General features: G+C 37.9%; 2 protein-coding genes across 3 annotated transcripts in view; one reads left to right on the top strand and one right to left on the bottom strand.

Annotated features, from left to right (window-relative positions):
• The window catches only part of LOC149015620 (putative protein phosphatase 2C 12), a 28,982-nt gene extending 7,240 nt beyond the window's left edge, over positions 1 to 21,742 (top strand). For both annotated transcript variants that reach the window (XM_089157494.1, XM_089157496.1), the window contains exons 3-10: positions 2,101 to 2,272; positions 8,393 to 8,546; positions 8,627 to 8,690; positions 18,628 to 18,735; positions 19,554 to 19,679; positions 19,812 to 20,047; positions 20,258 to 20,460; positions 20,535 to 21,742. In XM_089157494.1, the coding sequence (XP_089013620.1) occupies positions 2,101 to 2,272; positions 8,393 to 8,546; positions 8,627 to 8,690; positions 18,628 to 18,735; positions 19,554 to 19,679; positions 19,812 to 20,047; positions 20,258 to 20,460; positions 20,535 to 20,566 (1,095 nt within the window). In that variant the 3' untranslated portion in view covers positions 20,567 to 21,742. The remainder of the gene's footprint in view (positions 1 to 2,100; positions 2,273 to 8,392; positions 8,547 to 8,626; positions 8,691 to 18,627; positions 18,736 to 19,553; positions 19,680 to 19,811; positions 20,048 to 20,257; positions 20,461 to 20,534) is intronic.
• Positions 21,743 to 24,615: 2,873 nt separating this feature from the next.
• LOC149015619 (uncharacterized) lies at positions 24,616 to 26,450 on the bottom strand. The gene is made up of 2 exons (XM_089156315.1): positions 25,816 to 26,450; positions 24,616 to 25,721 (listed from the first exon to the last, which is right to left on the bottom strand). Exons 1-2 carry the CDS (start codon positions 26,347 to 26,349, stop codon positions 25,668 to 25,670), a joined length of 588 nt encoding a protein of 195 aa, XP_089012441.1. The 5' UTR covers positions 26,350 to 26,450; the 3' UTR covers positions 24,616 to 25,667.
• Positions 26,451 to 27,081: the final 631 nt, after the last annotated feature.

Below are 27,081 nucleotides of genomic sequence, written 5' to 3'. Positions count from 1 at the left end.
CAGTAAACAAGGTGAAGGAAGACAAAGGAGTGATGATTTTTGAGTGAATAGAGGTTGAAAGAGGCAAAAATGGAGAAATTCCTGAAATTTTGGCCTGCAGCACCTGACCAAGATTTGGGACTGTTAAGCAGGGTTTAGCAGATTTCTGTTGAAACCCTGGTTTTGACCCATCTTGATCAAAATTTCGACCATCTCAGTCCAAACTAGGGGAAAAGAATTTCGCCCCCTGGTTTCATCTCGGCTTGGCAAAAGAAGACCAAAATTTCAGTAGTTTCAACTGAAATTTGGACTATGTCGAGAGAGATGTCTAACACGATATTGCACTTATTTGTTTTTCTTTTCTCTTGGGATGTCGTCTCACCTTCTGGATAAAGTGAGTCCTGCAACTTACTATGTGGTTCCTGAATGAACTTCTAAAACAGTAGTGAAAAAGAGATGTTTACTGATGCTTAATGTTCTGATGCCATATGACAATACCAGTTCTTAAGCAACAGTGGACATGCAAGGGAGGGAAATAGGGAGAAGAAGAAGATTAAGGAGGAAAATGGTGGGAGACTTGAAATAGACCAGCAGACTCGATTCTTCCAGCAGTCTCCCAACAGCCAGAATTTTATGAATAATCAAAGTGCAGTCCAACAAGGGAATAAAGTTCTTGTCCAGAAAGGAAAGTCAAATTAGAAACTCAGCTTAATTAGCAAGGAAAAATCTAGGCTATCTGGGAAAAGAAGTAAACTAAAACAAGGATCAAAACCCCAGCCATGACATGGACAGTACCATATTGTAGTGTACAAGAAAATGGTACCCCCACATACGAGGTCCATTTTTTAACAGGTGGTATACGCCAAGGATGAAGATATTGGTGCCGACCAAAGTTTTGTCAAGCCAAAACCCAGAACTTTCTTGAAACTGGTTGGAACCAGGTATTGTTGTTTGGGTAAAAGTCGACATGATTGGCTGATTGAAAGTTGTTGAAAACTATGGAAGCTGGCTTGGTTGAAATTGGTAAAAACATAGTATTCATAGGTTGAAATTATTGAAAATTCCAAAATATTATCAGAAACTACCGATACCAGTTGAAATCTGGTATTTTTTGGAGTACCTGATCATCGCATCTCAGACTTATAGGAAACCAAGATATCCCAGTTGAGATTTGCGTCCGTGGTAAATGCTGGACTTTGCTGTATATATTCTCTAAGGACAACAAATGAGTATTTACCCTTATTTTTTTGACAAATTTCATATTGGGGAAAGTGATATTGTCAAAATAAAATCCTGCACAAATCTTCCACAAATGTGATAGAATCTTTGCTTTTGATGCATCCCACTGCTGCCTAACATTTTCTCCCGTGCTTGTATGGAATGATCTGGCAAAAAGGTATGCCCAAGGAAGGGGTTTCCACATCTCTTTCTGTCAAAACCAGTGGAGTGAACTTTTAAAACCCTGACTTTTTATATTAAAGGAGGTTACTTTCCAAAAAGATAGGTTTAGTAAAAATTTCAACAGGAAAACTGCGATCTTTCTGTGCTGTGCAAGGTTTCGTATTTAACCATCTGTTGAAATTGAATTATTTTGCAAAAATTTCAGTGTAACCTTGAAACATGGTTGAAACTTGACATGTGAGTAGGGGTGTTGGGGTTAACATGTTCTCAGAAATTTAGCTTCATGACCTGCCGCACAGCACCACTATGTCTTTGTTCTGAAACCATTCTTGGATGTGTCCGACCAATAATAATCCAAACTCTGTAGGACCTAAGTCATATTTTTGTTGTAATAATTCCATACTTTTGAATGACTAATTGACTAGGAAGCTTTTATCTTTTATCTTTCTGGAAATTTCCCACACATACCTTTCTTGCATATTTGAAAGGGATTCCAACTATAACTCTGTTATTTAATTTAATTTTTTCTGAACTAGTTGGTACTATCCCTTCTATCACTTTTCCTGTAATTTAGGTGCCTTTTTCAATTATTCAAATCCTGTTTTTTCTTTTCTGCCAATTTATCTGTCTATTAGATTTTTTTTTGAGGAACAGAAATTATATATGTGTATTTAGTAATTTTTTTCCCATTCATCATTAAAAACAAATTGCTTTTCGCAGCTATTTGATGGACATAATGGTTCTGCAGCAGCAATATACACAAAAGAGAATCTCCTACACAATGTTTTGTCAGCTATTCCTTCAGATCTGAGCAGAGATGATTGGCTGGCAGCACTACCGAGGGCAATGGTTGCAGGTTTTGTAAAGACTGACAAAGATTTTCAAGAAAAAGGTATGATATTATGAATAGTGCATTAGATGCACCGTTTAGTTGGTTGGAGACCTAGCTGAACTATTATGATTTTGATATTGATATATGGAGAAACATGTGTGAGATACTTTGAGCTGTAGCTAATGAATCCTCGAAGCTGTCCTGCCTTATAATCACGTAGACATACATTAGCGGGGGATGTTAAGTCTTATCTATCCATATTAGCTAATTAGCAGTACGAAATTCTTCATGCCAATCCTAAATATAAATAGATTGACATGGAAATTACAAGATAACTTCAGTTTGTTAAAGGAAATGTACAACTCAACTCAACTCAGCATTATCCCCATCTATTTAACTGTATACGAAGCCATATTTGTTCCTACTTAGTACTTACTAGTGCCAACCTATGCATCTCTTACCTTACCACTGCTTCTAGTCATTTTAGGCTTCCCCTGGCTCTTTCAACTCCTTGAATCTGAATCAAATCACATTCCCTTGTTGGAGCATTCAAAGCCCTCCATTCCACGTGTCCGTGCCACCTCAAATGAGTGACGACTTAACAACATTTGTGCATCACAGTCCCTCCTAATTAGCTCTTGCTGTTAATTGCTTAGTGGGAAAACTGATCAACCTCAACTGACCTTTCTAACAAACCAGAAAGCATGCTTTATGTTGTTGACAATTACTCACTTATCCCCTCACCTTTAAGGTATTGCACAAAAAGAAGATAAAGAAACCTATTAAGAATGAAAAATGTCATTAAATAGAAATTTTTTGAGTTGTTCAAAATCAATGGTCAATTTATGTACACATGAAAAGAAATCAATGGTCAATTAAAAGGCCCTTTATCAAAAGGAAAATGGGAGAGCTTGTGAATCCTCCTAGAGGAGGGGTAGGGGGGGGGGGGGGGTGTTTATAGGTTGAACTAGTGGAATTTGACTTTTTAAAGAAAAATAACCCAAATTGAATTTTATCAAATGAAATAATGCAAGACAAGGCACCTCAAGAATTTATATTGGTTTGACTCAATTGAGTCTATGTCCACTCCCCTCTAACCTTAAAGAGAATTCCACTACTGATTCACTTTTAGGTGGGGAAACAACACCTTTTACAATCTAGTTTAGGACAAGAGAACAATCTTGATTTCCGGACAAGAGTATCCAATCTTTCAAGGATGAGAGAGTCCTTGTACATTGCTCTAAGTCTAGTCTAAGTGTTGGTACAATTAATCATTTACAAATACAATGAAAATAGAGAGTTTTATCTGTTAAGGATATGACACTGTTGGGAAATGCCATGTCAACATTGCTACATCAGCCTCCATTTGTTTTGATGATAACAAACATGAATTACTAATGGGTATACTGAGTAGTGTTTGTCTAGTCCAATATAAGAGCAAGTGGACCAAATCCAACTCAATGCCAAATGCCTAAGCCCAAGTGAAGGCTAAGACCAAGCCAATATGGACATAAAGTCTAAGTCAAGATAAGCATGAAGAATGGAGTACAAGAAGACTCAAAGAACATCAATGATCAATAATTCAAGCTTAAGTAAGAAGACTTAGCAAATTAGGACTTAAGTCACTTCCTGTACACTCATATGTAATTGCACTTAATTATTCACATATCATGTCATTAGATTGACCTAGGACATGTTAGGAGAGTGTGAGGCTTAGGATTGGATAGAAAATCCTAAAAACCTAATCAAGTCCCAGAATGCACATTACTGTGCACTCTGTGCTGCAGACGGACGTCCGTTTGGTTTAAAGTTTGCCTTAACGGATACTTTCCAAATGGAGCTTTGTTTGATTCAGACGGACGTCCGTTTGAGTTGAAATCTAGACTAAAAATCTGTCTGTTTTCTATCCATTGGAGATTGGGCTAAGGCACTGAAAGACCATCTATATAAGCCCAATTCACCGCATTTGAGACCTTGAACCTTGCCAATTGATCAACTCTCCCCAAACACTCTTAAGCTCTCAAATTACAAGAAAACACTTGTTTTGCCTCTCACCCTTACTCCACCCTTGAAGAACATACCAAGGTGTTTAAGCAAGCTCATTGGACCAAGCTTAAGGTGATTAAAGGCTCTTTATTGGAAGGTTATTGGTGGTGCAAATCATATCATTTGGGCATACAACTCTCATTGCATCATGCTCACATAAGGGGTAAAGTGGACACCCCTTGTTAGGTAATCTCTAAACATCTATTGTATTTGCTTGTCTTTAATTCTAGTCTAGGTAGATTAGAATTGATTTTAGGTGCTCTTGCCCGTGAACAAAGATGGAAGAGGGTGCTTGATAAGACCCTCTTATCAATACCCTGAGTTCTACAAAAAACTTAATGACAACAATGACTATATTCATTCATCACAACAGAATAAATAAACATAGCAACAGATGTAACTCAATTCCTTCAGTAATTCTGAAAATCTTTATCAACAGATACAACTCAGATGTCTATAGATGAGATTCAATTCTTGGAATGAAAATAACAATAGCTTAACTATAGAGCTCACCCCCATTACATATTCCTAGACTCCATACATAACCAAAACCATACCTGAGAGGTTGCCCTCTCCTAGCAAGTAGAGCTTGCTGCTCTATTCTTCCTCCTCCCCTTTTCCAGCTTCCCGTGCCCTCCCTTAATCCTCCCCTCTCTAACAAACTTCTATTGCCCACCCAATCTTTCACTGCCATCTGGAAGCTCCTCTGCATGCATTCGGTTATGGGTGCTGCCCTATAGAATCATGACACTTGTCCCCTGCTGATAGGTCTGTCTCTCTGCTCCTTGCTGCTGCTGATCCTCTGCTTCTCTTTTTATTCTTCCTTTGGTAGACGTGGGTTATTAGGGGCTTATCATACCCTAGGATAAACAAAGATTGTAAAGGGTGCTCTTGCCCTATTTAGAATAAAGATTGTAAAGGGTGCTCTTTCCTATTGAACATAGATTGTAAGGGTTTGATCTCTACCCATTGTATTGAAAGAAATCACTAGTGGAAATCTCTCTTGAGGCCAAGAGAGGAGTGGATATAGACTAACAAAGTTGAACCACTATAAATTATTGTGTTGTGATTGTTTGTTATTGTTTAATTAAATTTTCAATTTACCTTGAATTTACAATCAAACTGAAAAATTGGGGAATTCCACTAGTTGCAACCTAATCACCCCCCTTTGGGTTGCTCCAACAGACACAATACCCTTGAGTAATTGATGATGCATAGTGATATGAGTGATGAATAATGCACTAATGGTCTTCTCAAGTTTGCTTGAAGGATACCTTGAGTTCTTCACCCCAAGCTCTTCGATGGAGAGTAATTGAACTCAATAGGACTTTGGATTTCTAGGGAGATAAGGCTTGATAGATACAATTAATGAAAGGATAGTCATTTTAGGTAAATAAAACATATGTTATAAACACCCCAAAGTCAAACATATGTTATTAATTGAGTTACTTGTGAGAGACTTTCAAATAGAATTCCTTGTTAAAGTTGTCTCTTATTCTGCAAGCTTTATTTGTTTAGAACTCTTACTTAAGAGTCCTTTTCTAGTTTAGAGAGTTGTCTTAGGGAATTCTAATCCAGTTGGGATTTCCTATTGTTGAGTCCAAGTAGGTTTCCTAAGTTGAGTTCATGTTTGTTTCCTTATAGAGTCGTGGTTATTTTCCTTCAATGTAATAAGGCTATAAATAATCCTTGTACCTTGTAAATTATTCAGTCTTGGATTATTGAATAAAAATTTGAAGGAGGAAGAGTGAATTGTGGGTTCCCAAGGGGAATCCTATGGCTGAGTGTAATTAAGTTTCTGCAATTCTTCTTCAATTCCCTCTCCTTCATGCCTGCATCAGCAACTAACCTTCAAGTAATCAGCAGCTTCAAGTCAACATTCGTGTAAGTTTAACCCCAGCCCCTCCCCTACCCTTTTCCCCCCTCCTAAGCCCCACGCAGCCTTCCCCGTCAGCCTTTCTTCTTGTCGGTAGCAGCAGCCCCACCTCTTCTAAAACCCTAGATCCCCTATCCCATTCAAACCCCTCCTTTCTCTTATAGGATCACACCCTTCTCTCAACCTCATTCCTACTTTTAGTTTCACCATTAAACCTTCCTTCATTAGGTCTGAAATTTTCTGCAATTCATTTTCTGCCTCTAGAAACCCTAAACCCTAGTTTCATTAAAACACCTATAACTCCCTAATCCCTTAACCAAACCCTAAACCCGTTTAGGATTACCTTCTCCTATACTTGCTTTAACTCCCCTCCAAACCCTAACCCTAGCCGACACCTCAAGAGTCCCAATCCAACTAGGGGACCTATTTTCTAAACTCTATCCCTTAGGATTAGATTCTGAAACTAAAAAATAATGAAAGCAGAATTTATTCTAGCCTAGCCAAACCCTAGAATCCTTCTCATTAACCATAGAATCATTAAATCCCCAATTTACCAAAACCCTATCTGCAATTTCAGATCTGAAATTGCAATTACCACAAGGGTTCAAACCTTAAATATAAAACTGTAAAAACCTAAGCCTAGCCGAAGCTATTCTAGCCCTATCCTAACTCTAGCACCTATCTATTGTTACAAAAATCCTATACTGAAGGTGTAAACAAACCTAGAAGATTGCTTATTTTCAGGTAGTCAGGGAATAGAAAAGAAAGAGCATTTTATGCCAACCTGCCATGAGGCGCCTTCAACAGCTCTGTTTTTAATGGTTTCATCAGTATAGACTCCTTTTTCGAGCAAGAAGATTTGGAGGGCTCTTTGAGCTTTCCCTTGTTTCATGAATGAAGCATGATATTGAAAATTTGAAATAAGATTGAGGGCCTAGGAAGTGACCAACCAAGAATGGAAACATTTCACAATGCCACGGTTAAGATGAGTAAAGACAGATGGCGAAGGTGGTTGAGTCGTTGGAAAAGGGTTTGACATAGGGCAGGGCAAGGTTTGGATTGGTGGAGAGGTGGGGGTGGAGGTGGAGAAAAGGGAAGTCTAAGGGACACAGCCTAGTTGAGGGTTGGGGGGAAGGGGAGAAGGGTTCTTTTTTTTTTTTGGGGGTGGGGGGTGGGTGAGTCATCACCAGGAAATGGGAGTCTTACCCTCAAGCACTGGAAGTGTTGCTGGAGGATCAGGGAATTCATCTTCAGGTAAGTTGGAATTTCCTTTTCTAGTTTTATCTTTTCTCCTACTGTTACTCTCCTTTCTCTTAATATTCATTACCGCACTGCTATGAAATCTCCTTGTTGCAGAGGTTGAAAAATGAAAGGCGAAGTATTGTCTTGATAATTGTGTCACTAAGACGTTTATTTATAGCCGAAATGTGGGGTTGATTTGGATCCCAATGGATAGAACACAGACATATTTATGGTCTCATGGTCAATTTGTAAGAGTTTGATGATTAATCTGCACAACTAGCCCTTGAAAATATAGCCGTTGGAGGCTTTGTTAGCCTGACGGTCGTAGGTGCTAAATTTTGAGACCCTTTTATTTTCCCTCTTTGCCCCTTGCAACTAATCCTAACATGACCCATCTTAGCCTTTCTTAATAGGCAACTCAAATTTCCTTGGTGTGGGAAAACAGAATTAACAGATATATGGCCTGGGGTTAGAAACTAGAATCAAATGAACATCATCTGGAAAGGTAGGGTCAAAATATTCAATAGTCCTTCCTATAAAGACCAGGATCTCGGCTTATCTTCCATGTGGACAAATTTAGTTGTCTTGTATTCCATATCCTTCTTTCCACCATCTGCTACTTGTACTTTCTTTTTTAACATTAGATCTGGAGAGGGCTATGAGGCAATTATCTTTTACTTCATGAAATTCTGACACAATCTTTCAGACGCTATCATCTTTAGAATATTGATGCTACCTATTCTACAATTGTCATTCAAAGGGGGATAGGACCTCTACATTTAATAGAGTAATTTCTCTTAAGGTGAACAGCTTAGTTTGATCATATAAAAAACGCGACTAAAAGCAGGTTTGGTATCACTAGAAGGATTATGGACTGACACATTATGAAACTCTTTTCTTTTTTTAATCCATTTGATTGTGCTTTTGTTATTGGGTTTGGTTCCATAACTTCTAGACTTTTCTTTTCATATTATTTTGTTTCTGATGTATTTTAATTGGTTATTCCTTGCTCCCAGCACAAAAATCTGGAACAACTGTAACTTTTGTGATAATTGATGGATGGGTTATCACTGTAGCATCAGTGGGTGATTCTCGTTGCATAGTTGAGTCTGCTGAAGGTGTTATCTATTCTTTGTCAGCAGATCATAGGCTTGATTGCAATGTAGAGGAGTAAGTTCTAGATTAGGATATCTGGTTCTTCTTTTTAAAATTTGGCACTTCTAATGGCTATACTCTTCCTATGTTAACAGGAGGGAGCGAATTACTGCAAGTGGGGGTGAGGTTGGTCGGCTAAATACTGGTGGTGGTACTGAGGTCTGTTCTTACGTCGTGTATTCATTTATTGTTGCTTCCAAATTTTTAATGCATTTCCCTGAAGACGTTCATGCCTAACTGAATTTTTTACTGGTCTTATCTTTCCACCTTATTGTTGCAAAAATTATTCCTTGACTTATTTTTCCATGAATTTCGAGGATTTTATTGAGGAAGATGGATCCACAATTAACAGTGAACCACTTAGTTGAACCATTGGACTTGATAAACTATAATATGAATTAAAAATTTACTACAATGGTATCAAGGGCCCATAGAAGAAATCTCTAACCACTTCTGTTTTGAGGGGCTGGGTTATTACAGTATTAGCCATGGGTTTTATTTTTCTTTTTGTGTTTAGTAGTGTGAGGGGGCAATTTTATAAGTTCAAATATCAGGGATTTAATTTCTGTAGTGGAAGTAGGTATGCTGTATTTCATAAATTCTAGAATAGCTTATTTTTTGAAGATGTTTAAATTCTAAACATGATGCAGTGCAACCGGTGGAAACTTTTCATGCTAGAGTAACATAAACAGTAACACTAGGAGATAACTCTTCATGTTAGTTGGCCCCAAGTCCAGCATGCAAGGAGATAAAATAGGAGATGCTGTGCTAAGTGTGAGTTTAATAGATAATGTAGGTTTTCTTTTGGTATGAATAAATATAGATTCATTAACCAAATGAGAGAAAAGGGGAAGGGAAATAACACAAAGCCAAAGACAGGCCTCAGTAAAACGGGTGTGCAACACTCGCATAAGTGGCACTTAGCCTTACAAAAACCCAAAAATACAATTTTAGCACAACACTAGGCCAAAATGGACCAAAAGGGTAGTAGATCCGGGTAGAAAAATGCAGTTTCCTCTTCGATTGATGAACGGCAAGCCTTCGTTGCAACAATGCACAGGACATGTAGCGGGGACCAACGCAACATTACAGATGCTAGGGTTGGTAGCAACATTACATTGAGTTTGAATCTGATTTGGAGAGATCAGCAAGTGATGGCCCTCATGGCTTTCCACCAACACAGGAGAGGCCATCAAGCACTAGAACCCTCAAAGATCTGAAGCTGAACCCCATAAACGACCTCATTTTTCTATAATTATCTTTTTATACGGACAGAGAGGTGGGAGAAAACGAGAAGTAGAGAGAAGATGAGAAACAAAGGAGGAGTTTGGAACATGGATCCGAGTTTGAATCAGCATGGAGAGGCTAGCAACAATGGCCCTCTCGGCTCTCCGTGGTGGTTAGAGAGGCCATTGAGGGCAAGAATCCTCTTCAGACTAAACCTCAGTCCATTGCTTTTGTAGAACTTGCTTGACCTAACTTCTGCTGAAATAGAGTGAGGAGAAAGGGAGAGGAGGAAAAGTAGAGAGGGAGGAGAAAGGGGAGGGAGAGAGGAGAAGAAATAGAGTTAGGATTTCAACTGGCTCGGAAGGCCAGCAATGATCGCTCTGCGACGATGGAGAAGCCATCAAGGGCTGGAGCTCTCGAGCCTAGTGCTCTCTTTGTTCTCAATCTATTCAGATACTGTAGGCTTCTTTTATTTATTTATTACAATAATTATCCAATGATAGGTTCGTAGGAACAATTTTAGTTAATTTCAATCGTTAAAAGCGATCCAGATCAAATGAATTAGAAGAACTGGGGGTAGACCTAAGATATCCTTAAGAGAAGTGGTGAGAAAGGATACAATAGCTTTGTATCTAGTATGGCCTCAAATAGAGCTGATTGGAAGGCAAGGACCCATGTAGCTGATCTCATTTAGTTGGGAAAATGCTTGTTGTTGCTGTAAGTTGTTAAGAGTCCCAGTTTTACTGAAATATGTTTCTTTTATCATTTAATTCCTTATATTGAGGTTGAAAAAAGGATGATGAAGAAATGAATTATTAAGTTCTATAGGTGCGTTTGCGCTCACCCCCCTCTTTTTCTCCTCTTCTTATGATTCTTCTTCTCCATCTTTCCCTACTACCATTTTATTTCTTATCAAGTTTCCCCTACTTCCCGCTATAAAGGATGATGAAGATATGAATTACTCAGTTCTATAGGTGCGTTTGCACTCACTCCCCTTCTTTTTCTCCTCTTCTTATGATTCTTCTTCTCCTTCTTTCCCTACTACCATTTTATTTCTTCTCAAGTTTCTCCTTCTTCCTGCTATCTTCTTTATCATTCCTTCTTCTCTATTTTGTCCCCCCATCAATATACTTTGTACTTTCCTTGTTTCCATGATATGGTAGGGTGTTTGCTATGCTAGAGGGTACATGCCATATCACCACAAATGTACCATGGAGGTATGTGTCATTTATACCTAATTATTTTTTTCTTGTTAGTGAATTAGGAAGACTTCCAAAATACTTTCTATTTTCCATAGTTCCGTTTTCTATTAGTTTCTAATTTGATGTATTTTAGTTTGGGAATGTACGAGTTTTGCTTGGATGTTATCTCGTTTTTTTGCTCTTTTTGTATAATTTTTTTTTGGGGGGGGGGGGCACCAAGGAGCCTACGACTTCTCTTGGTAGTCTCTCCCACCATCTCCATCGTCTTCTTTTTATTCCAGAACAATGAAGCAATAATCTCATCTCCACTAAATGCGGTTGGCTAAGGTTCAATTTGGACTTGAGGTCTAAGTTGCTTGAGAAAACTGAGTCGGGGTGAGATCTTAGGGAGTTGGTGCATTTTTTTCCTTCTTCGGCATTACTCGAGTGGAAATCTCGGTGGTTTTTGATGAGGGATAGAGCTGTGGGCTGAAACCATTGTTTGAGAACTTGATCTCGATGGCCATCTTGGTGGCCCAAAAAACTTAGATCTCATCGATCATCCTCACTGAATATCCATCATCCTTGTCAAGCTGATTGGGGATTAACTTTGAATTATCTGCCATTAATTAACAAGGAATCTTCTGCAGAATATCCCCCAAAGCCATTACACTAATCCCTCTTATCCCCCGTTGATCCCTTTCTCATCCCCAACCCCAGTATCACCATTGGAAGTGACTAAACCTCCATCCCATGGTTATCAAAGCGACAAGGTGACCAAAGCAGTTAGGACACCGCTAAAGTGCCTTGGTGATAAGGTGGTGCCAAGGCGGCAATACAGTGACCAAGGCGTTGTAGTATATATATATATTTTTAATACAACTATTTTATGTGACACAAATGGTATACCAAAAACTTATATAGTTTAACTATAAGCTAAATAAATATTAAAGAATCATAATTATAAAAGATTATCATTAATAAACAAATGTAAGTTCATCTGATCATATTACAAATATATAATAACAATTATCAACATAATGCAATAACATTATAACAAATGATTATGAAATATGAACTATACAGAATTGTAAATATGAAAATCTAAGTAGTAATCATGCTTACATCTATGATAGTGTGATGTTGAATAAGTGCCTTGTGCCTAGACCCTATGAGCATTCCACATATGATCTCAGGCCTCATTTGGCTCTTAAGGTAATTAATTGATCTCATTAATCTTAATAATTAACGATTCATGAATCCTAAATAAATAACTAATATATTCGTATATAATTTTTTTAGAATAAAATTTGATCGTTTTAAATCCAAAAAAGCAGTCTAGGTACGAAGTGTCAAAAAAGTGATTACTTTAGTGCCTATGCGGCAATACGTGCACAAGGCGACAAGGCGGCAACACCTAGGCGATGAAGCAGCCAAAAACTTCGCATGTCCATAAAGTGCCTCAGTTCCTTAAAAACCGTCTAGGCGACGCCTTGATAACAATGCTCCACCCAAATCCTACTTCAATACACTTGTTTGAGTCACCATTAAGGCCTGCAACTTTTCTTCGGATTTTCGTTGCAGATACAAGCAAGCTGGCAAGGTGTTTTTTGAGAAATTTCAATGCAGACCTGTCTAACCATCAAGTCATCCCCTCCTTTAAGCCATGTCATCATCACCTCCACCATTAAAGCCTTATCGGGTGTAAGAATTCTACTGTTATAATCTGATATTTTAACATTGTTGATCATCTTGCTGCCGATGTGATGTTTCGCGCTCTTGCTGAAGGTATATGCATCAATATTTTGGAGAGTTATTCATGTGAAATCTTCAATGAACTTTATGTAAGTTGTTTCACTTATGTCAAGGTGATAAATCTTCAGATGGCTACTTCAGTTCCTATAGAGGTCATCTTGAGGAGCTCCAGAGTCCAGACATATCGTTTCTCTCTACTAATTTAGAGCAACACTGACTGGTTATCCTACCAAACCTTGTGCCACCCAGAAAAACCCCCCTTTGACCTGTTTCCTGATAGGTCACCCTTCATCCCGGCCTACTGGACTTTTTCTCCCCCTTTACCTGACTATGACCCTGCTTGCTTCTGATATAGACGGTCAGATTTCCCTTTGGCTGTTCCTCCGCCGATGGATTCTCATCCCTCCATTGATGTACTGTCCTTTGACAATAAAACTCCTGTCATCCCTTTACTTGCCACTGCCTCCCCCAACCTACATGCTTCTGTTGTCTAGCTGCCTGCTACTTAGCCCATACCTTCAGATCTGGGGATATCTAGCTTTTGTAAGAGTTTGGCCGGCCCCTTCTCCATCTCTCAATCCCCTGTTGCTTTGATCCCATCAATGGTCCCTATTTAGCACCTTACTGCTTTGCTCATTCTCCCTCTCCCCCCCAAAAAAATTTGTTATTGAGGATCATGTGGCTGCTTTAGATTCTCGTATGGAGGTTGTTTGGGCCCACAAATGAGAAGTGTCCCTAATTAATTGCTGTTCATGGGCCCCATGGAGGTTTAGATTCCTAGCATTATCGGATGAAATTGCTCTTATTTTGGATGGTGGGAATCTAATGGCTATTGAGAAGTTATGGCTATTGAGGATAACTTCTCTGATTGCTGGTAGGCTGCCTCTCGTCCTAAGGATTTTTTTCCTGTTGTGTGATAGGGATGTCTATGAGGGTGCTCCTGAGACTGAAAACTCTACTCCTTCATATGTATCTGATTGCAATGATTGTAGGAGAAGCAACTGTGTTACCAAGAGGTGTTACCATGTTGATGGCGATTTGCTTGTTGATTTTAAGTCTCCAAGAAAGATGAAGAAAATGAAAAGGGAGAAAAACTAGGAAGCGCCCCAGTCTAGTTTGGCCTAATGGTTTTTTTCTCTATTGCTACAGCCTAGTGTTCTGAGGTTACCTTCTTTCATTTGCTGCTCACCCTTGTTGCTGTGCTGTGAGGGTTGGTGTGGTTTTTTTGCGCCTATGTTTTCTTCTTCTTTGCTTTTGGCTGGGTCTGCCCTTTGGTTCACTCCTGTAATTTCCTTCCTCCCCCTTCTTTCCTTTGGTGAATGAATTTATTTATTCATCCCCCCCCCCCCCCAAAAAAAAAAAAAAAAAAAAAAAAAAAGAGAAGAAGAAGAAGAAAGAAAATTTGAGCAACTAAATCAGCAACAATCTGAGGTGACTGTTGCCAAATTTGTCGTTGGTCTTCAACCTAATTTCAACTTATCAGATGTCAATTTCTTACCGGTAAAAAGCTGCACTGTCTGAACTCTGAACAAGATCTGGTCTTGTTTGAATTGCCTGGATACTACACCTTCCAAGAGTACTACTATTTCTACCAAGGAAAGTTCTACATTCATTGCTGACTGCAGCCATGGTTTGGTAGGGGTCATGGTCAAAGTCATAATAGGGGTTGGTTCTCATGGCCGTGCCATAGCTGATTGACGAATGGTCTTGCCAATGCATTTATTGTAGAAAACCTACCCATACTATTGACATATGTTGCGCGTAACATGGTTGAGTAGACTGGAATAATAAGTTATCGACGTTGCTCATACTAGCACTCATGTGGATCATCTTCTATCTAACGACTCTGCCTTTCCATCCATGTTAGGACTTAGGAGCTTCTTCACTTGGATTTGTCTTACATACTGACTAACCATACTCTCAAGCACCTCCAACATCTTGAATCTGCATCTGTCTCTACCTTCATGGCTATCTAAACCTGCACAGGTATCTTTGCCTTTATTTTGTTCCTCTTCCTCCCCATGGGTTATTTACTCTGGTACCTACTGCCATGTGATTGGTACGTCTAACTTGTTTTCTTCTATTTCTGAACTTCATATTTCTTCTCCTATGATTCTTGCTGATGGTTTCTCTACTACAGTGACAAGTCATGGGATGGTATCTCCCACCCCCTCTATGAACATGTACCCTATTCTTTTAGTTCCTAAATCACCTCTGAGTCTTTTGTCTAGTAGTCAACTTGTAAGTCACTTAACCATTCCATTATGTTGTATCCTTCCTATTGTGTCTTTTTGGATATTTTGACCAAGAGAGTGATTGGTGATGGGCTTGAATGGTTCATATGATACTAATGGATGTCATTTTTCCTTTTATTATTGTTGTTGCCTATGCTAGGGCACCTCTTCTTCAGTGGCACTTTCGTCTTGGACATCCCTCCTTATCAAAGCTTCGGTTGGTGTTTCCTAGCTGCTCCTTCCTTCCAGTCTTAAGTGTGATGCCTGTGAAATTGGGAAGCGCCATTGCTTTTTCATCAGTTCATGTTGATATCTGGGGTCCTTTTCCTGTCAGAAATAAATTGGTTTTTTTTTTTTTGGTTAATTGACATGGTTTTTATTTAAGGAGAGAGACAATTTTTTCCAGTCTTTCAGACTTTCTGTAGTGAAATAAAAGCTCACTTTGAGGCTTCAATTTAAGTTTTCCATCCTGATGCTACAATTCAAAGTCCAGAATGAAATTTTCTGATTTTCGTTTTTCTGATGAAATGATTAATCAACTTGTTCTTATACAAACCAACAAATTTTTGTTGCTAAACAAAGATATGACATCTGTTGGAAGTTGCTTGTTCTTTTATGCTCACTATGCAAGTTCTATAATATTTTGGTGTGATGCCATTATGATTTTTTTTTAAAGTTCTATTTCCTATGCATTCATCTGTATTATTCAATCAAGTACACTTTTCTACTTTAGATCCCAATATGCCCTTGTTTAATCTTCCACCTTGTTTGTGATGTTGTGTTTGCTTGGTTTATACTTTGCATCTTGGCATTAGTCTGCCTCATTTATTTTGTTGCATTTGCTTCATTTGTGCGTTGCATTTTGGCCTTAATAAACTAATCCCCTCTAGCTACTGAGTGAATTTTTTCTTTATTCTGGTACCCAAAAGGGATACATGTATTATGACCCTATTTCCTATTGGTAGTTTGTAAGTGTTGATGTTAATTTCTATGGGAGTACTACATATTATTCTACATCTGGGTTGCCACTAACTCTTCCTGCAGATTCTACTTCACTTCCTGTTCTTATTTTTCTGAACTTTGCCCTGGTTCCTCCCATACAAGCATACCAGTGCAGCAGTGCCAGCACCCTCAGCAACCTCCCACAACTCTGCCATGTACATATTCTGATGCCCATTGATCTAGCTCCAATCCCTGAGGATCCGGTTGGCTTACCAAGTTTCCCCATGGAAAGGTGATCTTGTAAAAAGTGATTACCTACTTGTCATGGCCTCTTGTTTTTGTTTCGCATCTCCCCTTGTGCTACCACTCTTTTCCTTTATCCTTATGTGCTTATATCTTTCCCAAGTCTCGTCATGAGGCCTTGTCTCGTGTACACTTGCGGATTTACTACCTGGTAAGAATCTAGTACATTGTCATTAGGTTTACACCCAGTAAATGTCTACCTGATGGTTTAATTGAGTGCCACAAGGCTATTTCTTTGGCTGTGAATCTTAAATGGCCTTTACCACCTAGATAATGAGAAACTTCATATGGAGATCTTTAGGAGGAAGTTTATATGGAGCAGTGTTCGGGATTGTGTTGCTTAGGAAAGCTATTTGGTAAAGTTTGCAAGCTTCAAAAAGCATTCTATGATTTAAGATAGTCTCCACGTGCATTGTTCAATAAGTTTAGTTCCATTGTTACTTATTGCAGATTCTCACAATGCTTTACTCGGTTTTCTGTGAGAACTATAGAGTTGTGGTTCTTATTGTCTATGTGGATGGTATCATCAAATCTAGGAGTGATGCAACTGGTATTGGGAAGGTAAAAGCCTATCTTCATCAGCATTTTCAGATGGAGTATCTGGGATCTCTCTCCTATTTTCTTGGCACCAAGGTTCTTCGAAGTTGAAAAAAAATTACCTTCCACAAATAAGTTATGTTCTTGATCTTCTGAAGATGCAGGTCTACTAGCAGCCAAGCCAATTGATTTTCCTATGGATCTGTATAAAAAATTTGGTATATACTTGAGGACCAACATTAATATAAAATATTCATGGCCAAAATCATCTTGCTGTTACTAGACTATATCTCTCCTTTACTGTTGGATTAGTAAAGCCAATTTATGCCCTCTCATTGAAAGGCTGTTTGCTGTATATTGCAGTATTTGGAAGGGAACTCCAAGATAGGGTTTCTGACTTTCTTCTATCATCCCCATCAGAATGTTACTGTTGTAGCTTTGTAGGATTCTCTGAGGCTGATTGGGCAGGTGCAGATGGTGATTAACATTCTATTACAGGATATGTAACTTGGTGAAGGGAGAAATAAACTACCTAGTGTGGCACATGCTGCAGCTGAACTGATGTCTCTGAAATCTTTCCTCCATGATTTGAATTTCCAGTCACTCAATCTAAAGATGTGGATAATCCAATAGTTTTATTATTTAAATTTCCATTTTCTATTTCTGGGTGTTCTTAGTATTGCTACTATTTACTTTCCTTCTCATATGTAATTAGATTAGGTACTTCCTTTCTGGTATATTGTACTCACCATATTATATATGGAAAGGTGAGGGAGTTAAGCTCTCATGATACTTTTGGCCTAAGCAGTCTCTCTTTGTCTTCTTCTCCATGCTATCTCTAGTTTATTAGTTAGTTATTTTGCCTTGACCAAAAAAAAAAAAAAAAGTTAGTTATTTTGCCACATGACTAATATGAACCGTGGATTCATCCTCTTTTTGAAAACCCAAAAACCTAACCCTACCTTGCAGCCAAAAATTCAAGCACACTTTCCACCATTAATAGGCTTCCCCTAAATAAGCATAATGTAACCTTACCATCAAACCATCGTGTCCTATCAAAACCTTACTCTATTTTTACCTAAGCCAAACTTACCCATTCATGACAAAACCTGGTTATTGTCTTCTAGGTTGGATCCCTTGTGTTTCCAGTCTATAACTACATTAAGTAGGGAGTATCTCCTTCCAGTGAAGATCTTGGTCCAATTGACTATTTGGATGATTTAGTGATGGATATAGAAATGGAACTACATGTATCCTAGTCTCCATGATGTGCTTTAAAATGTTTTATTCTAATTTTATCTTCTCTAATAATTTTTATGATGCGTAACATTTGAATTACTGATTCACTCTTGAACCATATACATCGAAACAGTTCAGATATAAAAATAATGTCAACTATATGAAAGACAAGCAGATGGACTTATTGGTTCAAATAACTTCTCTTTTTGGGTGATTTAAATGTTTGTATTGATGGTAGATTTATTATGATGGATATTAGCTTCACAATGAGGCATGTTGTTTTGATGGGAGCTTTGAATTGTGTTGTCATTGTCCCACAAAGTAAGCATTCACAAGACAGCTGCAATTTAAAGATATGGCCTAAAATAGAGCTTATCGGAAGGCAAGAATCCAAGTGACTTGACTCCATTTAGTTAGATAGGGCTTGTTGTTGTTGTTGTTGTACAATTATCTTGTCAACTGACTTACATAAGGAGCTGGGATGTTACTAGGGTTTGCAACTAGTGTTGCGAATTCATTTGCTGTTGTAAATTTCTATGGGAGTATTTCTATTTTCAAAATTCTGTTTCTGTGAGTTTCTCAATTTTCTTTCTATTGATAAGTATTCTCTAGCACTTGTTAGGATATTAATTTCTATTAGTGAAGTGCTTTAATTTATGTGAGAATCTTATTTTTCAGATTGGCCCTTTGAGATGCTGGCCAGGTGGTTTATGTCTTTCAAGATCTATTGGTGATATGGATGTTGGTGAATTCATCATTCCTATTCCCTTTGTGAAGCAAGTGAAGGTGATATTTGTTTTATTATTTGTCCGTAAATTGATGATAATTTCTTTCTATATTGTTCATTTGCTTTCATGGTTCGTATTTTCCAATCTCTATAATCAATAAGTTTGCATTACCTTGTTAGGCACCATTGATGCTGTTTATAGAACTAGTGACGTAAACCAAATCTAGGATCACCTAATGAGGGCCCAAAGGGCTTGCCAGTATCCTACAACCCTACAAGCAACCCAGATAATTTTGGCCAACACCAGGGGTATTTTGATAATTTTGCATATTTCATTGAGTCCAACCTAGGGTTCCATTAGGTTCAGTATTTCAGTGGGATTCTAGATCTACTTCTATTTTTGAATTTGAGTCCTTGTTTTGCAAGATATTGAGGAGTCCTTGTTAGCGTTGGACTCCTATTTTGGGAAGGAGTCCATTGGGGTCGTACAAAGCCTTGCAAGGAATCAAGATCTACTCTTAGAATTCAACAACAGCTTGATTTGATGAATAAAATATTGATTGAGTTTGGAGGCAAACTAGAGAGGTTGTGGCTGCCCTAGAGAGGGCCTGTGGCTACATCAAGTGAGTTATTTTCTGCAAATCTGATCATCCTGATAATTTTAGAGACTTCTCATCAAGCTTAATTCAAAGGCCCAACAGATTTTGAGATGTCTAGGCCTCTTCATTAATGTCTAAAGTTGCATTTAGTTGAGTTTCTCAGTTGGCTTTATTTGAGATTGGTGGTTCATGTTAAGCAGGTTTCGGGCATTATTTAACTGCATTTGTGTTCTTACAAAGATATATCCTTGTAAGTGATATTTTTATTGTTGTCGTAGCTGTCTAGTTCTGGAGGTAGACTAATCATCTCAAGTGATGGTGTTTGGGATGCTTTGTCATTTGAAGCGGCTCTGAATTGTTGTCTTGGGATGTCTGCAGAAGCCGCAGCTGAGCAGATCGTTAAAGTAAGATTCAGGCTATTTGGTTTTTGTCTATTCTCTCTTTTTCTTTTGTTGAAGATTGTTAGTCTTTTTAATAATGTTCTTGTGTCATCTAGTCCTCCTCTGACTTTACTATCCTTAATATACTATTCGCAGGAGGCTATACATGAAAAGGGACTTCGAGATGATACAACTTGTATAGTTGCAGATATGATACCACCAGAGAAGATAACTCCTTCTGCACCTCACCCTAGGAGGCAAGGGAAAGGGGTTTTCAAGGTCATGTTCCGTAGGAGGTCTTCAGAATCATCATCAAGTATCGACAAGGAATATGTTGAGCCCGATGTTGTGGAGGAGATATATGAGGAAGGTTCTGCTGCTCTTGCACAAAGGTTTTTGTTATGCATAGTATTATTAATTATGAAGTATGAAGCTGAAAAATCTTAGTGTTGGATAAGGGCCAAAGAGCCTATGGTTATCATAAATATTTCAACCTTGTTGATTTATGGCTTATATAACCATTTATTCCATGATAATTTACTTGGTGAAATTAAATTGACAAAAAAATTGGATCATTGACTAGGGAAACTGCTTTTTTGCAGGTTAGATATAGAATATCCGTTGTGCAACATGTTCAAGTTATTCATGTGTGCAGTTTGTCAGCTAGAGCTAAAACCTGGAGAGGGAAAATCTGTATATGAAGGCACCCGAAATCCAAATAAAGTTCGCCCTTGGGCTGGTCCTTTCCTTTGCTTAAGCTGTCAGGCAAAGAAAGAAGCCATGGAAGGGAAAAGACCATCAGGAGGTAAAGTAATCTCTTTTGTTGATAATTGTGACGAACTAATTTCAAGTTTTGACCATCTGTTTAATACTTTCCAGATGGTGCTAGACTTAGTAGTGGAAGTGACTAGCAGTGCCATTCAACATGATTGCCATGATTTTGCAGTCTACCTTGGTATCAACAATTGTTTTAAAGTTAGCCAAGCCTATAAATTTTAAAGCCAAAGTTTCCTAAAACTATTCTTTTCATTATCAAGTTGGGAGACTGATCCGTTTGGTCGTCAACTTCTGGAGCTATTAAGAGTCCTGGCATACTATTCTGATTCAAGACACAATGTCAAAAGTGTTCAAGCTTCTTCATTTTTTTGAAAAGCCTCAGCATGATTTGGAGAATGATTCAATGTGATTGATCTCTGAGAACTTTGAGAAGTTTTGGTGAATTCACTAGTGTCTTAGAGTTCCTTAAGATGATCAGCACCTCAACTTGTTATTTCCATTTTCGTTGTATATTGGTCCTTTCTATACATTTGTCTTAGAAGAAAGCAGTAATGTAATATTCTGACAGAAAGCATGGGTGAGTCTTGTTTAGGTGGAATGTCAAACTACTCTGATAAATATCATGGATCATATTGTATTATTGCTTAGCAAGGAGATAAGTAAACCTCAGAGATAGTAGAGTTTAAGATGAAGTAATTCATTTTTCAATTGATGAAAAAAATTAGAATACTAGTGTAGTCTTATTACCTCTGTGGAAATTGCATTGCTTGAATTTTTATATTGGATTTATTTTGTTGTTTAATCCCTCCCATTGCTCCCTTCTGAACCCCAAAAGTAATGAAAGTGGAACTAAGGGTCTGTTAGGTATCAATTCTCATTTTCTATGTTTTCTGTTAAAAAGAAGTAAATATAAGAATCAATTTTTTTTTAATCAAAAATAAAAAATGTGATAAGTTTGTTCAGAATTGGTTATGAAATGAAAAAACAGTTTGATATGTCAAAATGGCATAAATGAAATAATTTTCATTGATTACCTTCATAGCTAAGCACTCTCAAATTTTATTTACTGAATTCACTTAGGACTTTAAACAAACAGATAACAAGCATCTGAATAACACAGCTTTCTTTTTTACTTTCAATATCCCTACTTATCTCTGTAAGCAATGTTGTTGGCCAAATCAGTCAGTGGAGCAGCTTTCTTTGGATCAAACCCAGAGAGGTGTTTTCCTTAGCCTTTTTGTTTAGCTTCTCTGCAAAATCTTTTGATTTCCCCAATCCAAGAAACTTAGGAAATGTAACCTTGTCAGCCAACAAATCCTTGGCCGTGGATCTAGTAGTTTTTTTATTCAGATATCTCCTGTTAGAAAGAACACATTTCATGACCATACAGAAAATCTATCAAGGGATGTATACAAAAGATTACAGCACAAATCACACAAAGAAGAAATGATTTTGTGACATCAAGGGTGTTATTCACCGCCTGACAGAGCAACCCAATAGGACCTAGTTTATTTTCTCAACCTGTGGAGTTGATCATCGGAACCACACCACCAAGGATTTCTGCGATGACCATTGATCCTTCAAGCAAAACATCTGGAATGTTTTCCACCACTGATCTCCTCATCTCTGAAACCCATGTCAACTTGTCTCAGTAATAAGGAAGAGATCTGTGAATGAAGAACAAGCCACGAACAAGAAATCTCGAGCAAGAGAAGCCATGAGCGGCGATGTGAGAAAGATCTATAGGGTGTAAGAGGGAAATAGAGAAGATATGACAGGGTTTTCATAAAATGATGAAAATGATTGTAGTTGGGATTTTAAGTGAATTGCAAATAAATGAGTAGGATGAACTTTTGGGGTGTTTTTTTTTTTTTTTTAAATTAAAAATAGAACCAAAATGAATACCAAATACATCAGAAAAAAATGAAAAATATAAAAAATTGAGATTGAGAATGAGAATTGATACAAAAAAAAAATGCCCTAAAAGTTGCTACTATTGGCTGTGAGATACCGTTATTTCTACCCTGAAAGTTGTTAGTGCTTTCAAAACTTGTTGAAATGTTAATTCCAAGAGGAAACCAAACAAATTTGAATCAACCATGCTCTTCTTACAATGCAATTTTCAGAGATGTGACACTTTATTCATCTCTGAATTTTACAATTAACTATTCATGAATCAACTACAATTGTCACACTTCATTCATCATTCAAGTATATTGCAATGAAATTTTCAAAGCGTCCTGTTAGCATTCATCACATCACCTCCTACAATTTACAACTATTTTCTTTCACGAAATTAGGAATGTTATATATACTGGGGATTTTGCTATTACATATGTCATCAAGGAGTATCAAATAATCTCTTCACTAAGAGGCGTTGGTCATTGTCAACATGACAACTCTTTAGTGGTACAAATATACTTCCTTCTTACTGTCCTTTAATGCCAAAACGAAAAGAATGAATTAATGCCAAACAAAAGAATGGATTGAAAATGGAGAGTTTTGTCTCTTAAAAGTTTCTTTAGAAACAAAAATATTCAGCTGCTTCAAAAAGACGCACAAAACATAATTTTATAGTGCCAAGAAATCCTAGAACGAAAAACACAAAATTACTAAAATACCCTCAAAAAGATTCCGAAACGCAAAAAATGACATCTATTACCACAAGGCATTGAGTCATTCTCATAAGCTCATTTCGGATCAACATGATAAATTTCATCCCATTCCGAGTTCAGAATCTTAAGTTATCCCTTGTGCCAGTCTATATACATAATCCTTTGTCTTTTTTTTTTCTTTGATAAGATATGCATCATCCTTTGTCATGGTCTTCCTAAACTTCCTTTATTGTTCTTTTATGCAAAATCTTCTAAAGTCACGCATATGAAAAACAAAACTACGTAAAATCAATAAATGTATGCTCGTCATTGACCATGCACTGAAGATCCATGCAACCTTTCCTGATATTACGTCCAAATTTTTTTCCCCTTCCAAGCACAACGATCATTTTCAAACCTCAAAATGAACTACTAAGTGGTCTTTGAACCAACTCATGGGTTGAACCACTTATGATTTAAATAGAGCTTTTCATCATTTTAGTTCTTGTGATCATTAACCATTTCGTATTTCACTTTTGTTAGTCATATGGACATCTTGAGTAGACGGTACACTCATCTCCCTCGTTGCTGGTTGTTGGTTAGTTATATTGTTCCAAGATCTTGGTGTCATGGTCCTTCAACCAATATCTTTATTTTGTGACAATCAAGTTGCTTTGCATATTTCTCCGAACCCAATCTTTCATGAGTGCACCAAGCACATCAAGATTGATTGTCATGTGATTTGCGATCAGGTTCGTCATGGTCTTATTCAACCCATCTCCATCATTAGCATTGCCCAAATTGCTGACATTTTCACCAAGGCCCTTGGAAAAGATTTGTTTCTCAATCATAGAGGCAAGTTGGGAGTTCTTGACATTCACTCTCCAACTTGAGGGGAAGTATTAGGCGTGATAAAGATGATTTTCTATCATTTCCCTAATTGTCTCATTTGAATTCTTTCCATATTATTCCTCCTCTCATTTGAATTTTTTCCATTCTATCATTCCTTCAATTCGAATTCTTTCCATACCATCTCATCCTTCCATTTCATCAGTATCTTAATTTGGCTTTGGTTTGATTGGTTTCTCTATTAAATCCTTTCCATACATTGTATTTTCATATAAACATTTCCATGTATTGTATTTCTATATTTTATATCTTTTTTCTTTGTTCATAGTTACCTAACAGCATCCCATGCTGCCTATATATTTGAGGTTCTCTCATATGAAATTATTCAACTATTTTTCCTATTGAGGTTTGCATCTTAATATAAAGATCACCAAGTGTACTTGTAACCATTGCGCTGAACATGAATTTCTCCCAAACGTGGATAAGCATCTGGTGCACAGCCTCTTAACACCAAGTGTACTGTAACCATTGTGCTGAACATGAATTTGTCCCAAATGTAGATAAGCATTTGTTGCACAGCCTCTTATGAAGAGGTAATAAAACCAAGGAGGACTCAGTTTGAACCTTCATCCTCTCTTACCTTCTCCCATTCATCCCCTGGGCTTAGCTTCTAGTTCTTGTGATTTGGTTGATGATGACTCTAACCCCACCCAAAAAAAAATAACTACTGTCCAAATTAGTTATCTGTGTCCATGAATTGTCAATTTGTGATTTCCCATTATTTCTCTCATCATTGATTATATGGAATTCAAGTATATCCCAGAGATGGCTCATGGGTTAGTGGTCACCTGGAATAAGTCAGCAAAAGCACTTGAGCCTTGTTTAGTTGTGTGGACATGCAAGACACAGCCTTGTGACTCAATTGGACACTATCATGAGAGCTTACAAAGTCATAGTAGAAACTATTACCCTTTCTCTCTTTCTCTGCTATGTAGGGTCAGAATTATGAACAAGGAAACTAGAAAACAAGTGAAAGTGATGTCCTTTCCATGAGGCAAAGTCATCTGATTTTGCACATCCAACAGCTTTTCCCTCCTGAGAAAGAAAACATGGAAGGACAACAACTGAGAACCAACACGTGATTTACTTGCAATTTAACAAACAGGCCCTCACAGATCCAACCAAAATTTTGGGGTCACCCTTCACAGCTCACTCTCTTGTTATTCAAGTTTGTCTAATTTAATATCACATCAGAAAATTGAGTAATCTCCGCTGCCATGTCTGTGTTCTTGTCTGAACCTCACTACTATTCCTCTCCATTCTTCTCTTTCCATTTGGATCCACATCAATGAAAGGTTGACCAATCAAATCAGCTGGTTCAGGTTAATTAGAATAGTAGATGTGCAGATCCAGATCCAGATTGCTAAGTAACTGTTCCCATTAACTTCCACATCACTAGTGAGAAATCAAATACCAAATCAACAAATCCAGGTTAAAGCACTGAACAGATCAAATTTATAAATAAACATAAACGAAACACAAAGTTCTCTCTGATCAACTGCAAACATTTTGTACATAGAAACAGCAAATTAGATTGAAACACTACCTATGAGCCACAGGGGAAAGTTTGAGGAAGCGGTGAAAGGAAAAACTGAAGTAAAGATTCCCACCCAGTGAACAACTGGTAAATTTATCATAAGTTTCTCTAATATCACTACCCCTCTCCCTCCCAAGAAGAAAAGGAAAAATAATGGAATCTTTACAGGTCCTTGCTCTTCAACAGTGGAAGGCATCATACTCCAGTATCCACATCTCTTGGACCCCTCGTTCCATCTTCCAGCATCTCCTGCAGCGGAAAACCTAATTATTTCAGCCTTCAAAGCCCTACAAAAATCTCTCTTTCTAATTTAATAGTAACCAGTAATACCGTTCATGCTCACCTCTGCTGAAATCTTGCTCAGAGTTGCCTCCTTTTGAATGAAAATTGACCCTTTTGCTTCTGTTTTTGGCTCCATGAGAGACCCATCAATGATCTTATCAGTTTTTTTGGAAAGACCTTGTGGCCTCTTCAGGCCTAAAAGCTCTTTCCACTTGATGGTACCACCCTTGGAGGGCCTTGGAGAAGCAGCATCATCATGGTCGTCATCATCATCTATGAGGAGCTCATCTCTTAGTGTCATTTTCTGCAACTGGTTGGTACAGTTATCTTTGTATTTGGATGGTAACAGCCTGCCCCTAAAGAAGAGCTCATCTGCATTCAGCATGGAGTAGTTGGTGACGGAGAATTCAAAGTCTGATGAAACATCAGCAGCAGCAGCTGGAGCAGGAGGTGACTCTCTGGGACTGCAATGATGATCATGCTTCACTATTTGTTGTCGGGCATCAACAAAACCGTTTGAGAAGGAGATTCTTGGGCTCATGGGAGGAGCACGGAGACCCTGGTGCTCTGTGTTGAACATCTCTAAGCATGCCATAAGAATCAAACACTACTCAGTATAATTTTTACTGCTAATCTTCTTGTCTTCCCCTCTCTCTTGTAGTACTCTCTACTGCCAACCCACCACTGGAACCTTATATCTACATTACCAGGAGTGGGAGCTGGATTCTTATGTCTTTATTATTAAAATGGAGTTGGGTTGGGATTATGTGCATGTCATGTCATGTCATGTCATGTATGCATGTGTGCGTTGGATTTGTCTCTTTGCCAATTGACTACGAGTTCATCTATGAGATTTTGCAATGTATACTCTGTGACATTCATACGTTGCTGGATAAGACCCTTAAATCGTATGTCCGGCGTGCTGTGGATTCAGTTCTTCAATGAAGGCCAAGACATTTTGTTGGCATTTATTAATATGCCCAAGGGCAAAAGTGAAAGTTTACTTATTGGGCGGTTACAAAATATAGGGATATATTTTGATAACCATCACAATACGAAAAACACAATTTGCATTATGGCAATTCAGTTTCGGAAATGGCTCTCTCACTCTCTCACTCTCTCCAAGAAATGTAGGAACAGAAGGAAAGCTCCATGAAAGGTTTTCCTCTCCCTGATTTTGATCTCGTTTTCATCCATCCAAAAGGACATTTGGGTTGTGGAGTTTCTTCCATTTCCTTGAGATTGTGGAGGATTTGCTGGTGACAATTTCGTGGAGGAACGATTACGTGGATTTGAGTTTTCTTTCACTGCAAATCTTCCTAATTTG

This window comes from Hakea prostrata, chromosome 5, assembly GCF_041222555.1.
Source record: "Hakea prostrata isolate BN-2017 chromosome 5, UWA_Hpros_2, whole genome shotgun sequence".
NCBI classification, from domain to species: Eukaryota; Viridiplantae; Streptophyta; class Magnoliopsida; order Proteales; family Proteaceae; genus Hakea; species Hakea prostrata.
The sequence above is the reverse complement of the archived record's forward strand: the minus strand, read 5'-3'. Positions and strand labels throughout refer to the sequence as shown.

Coding starts and splice junctions, on each gene's coding strand:
- LOC149015619 (XM_089156315.1), bottom strand. CDS start 26,349: ATGGCATGCTTAGAGATGTTCAACACAGAGCACCAGGGTCTCCGTGCT. Junction 25,722..25,815: donor TGAGCAAGATTTCAGCAGAG/GTGAGCATGAAC, acceptor TTTCCGCTGCAG/GAGATGCTGGAAGATGGAAC.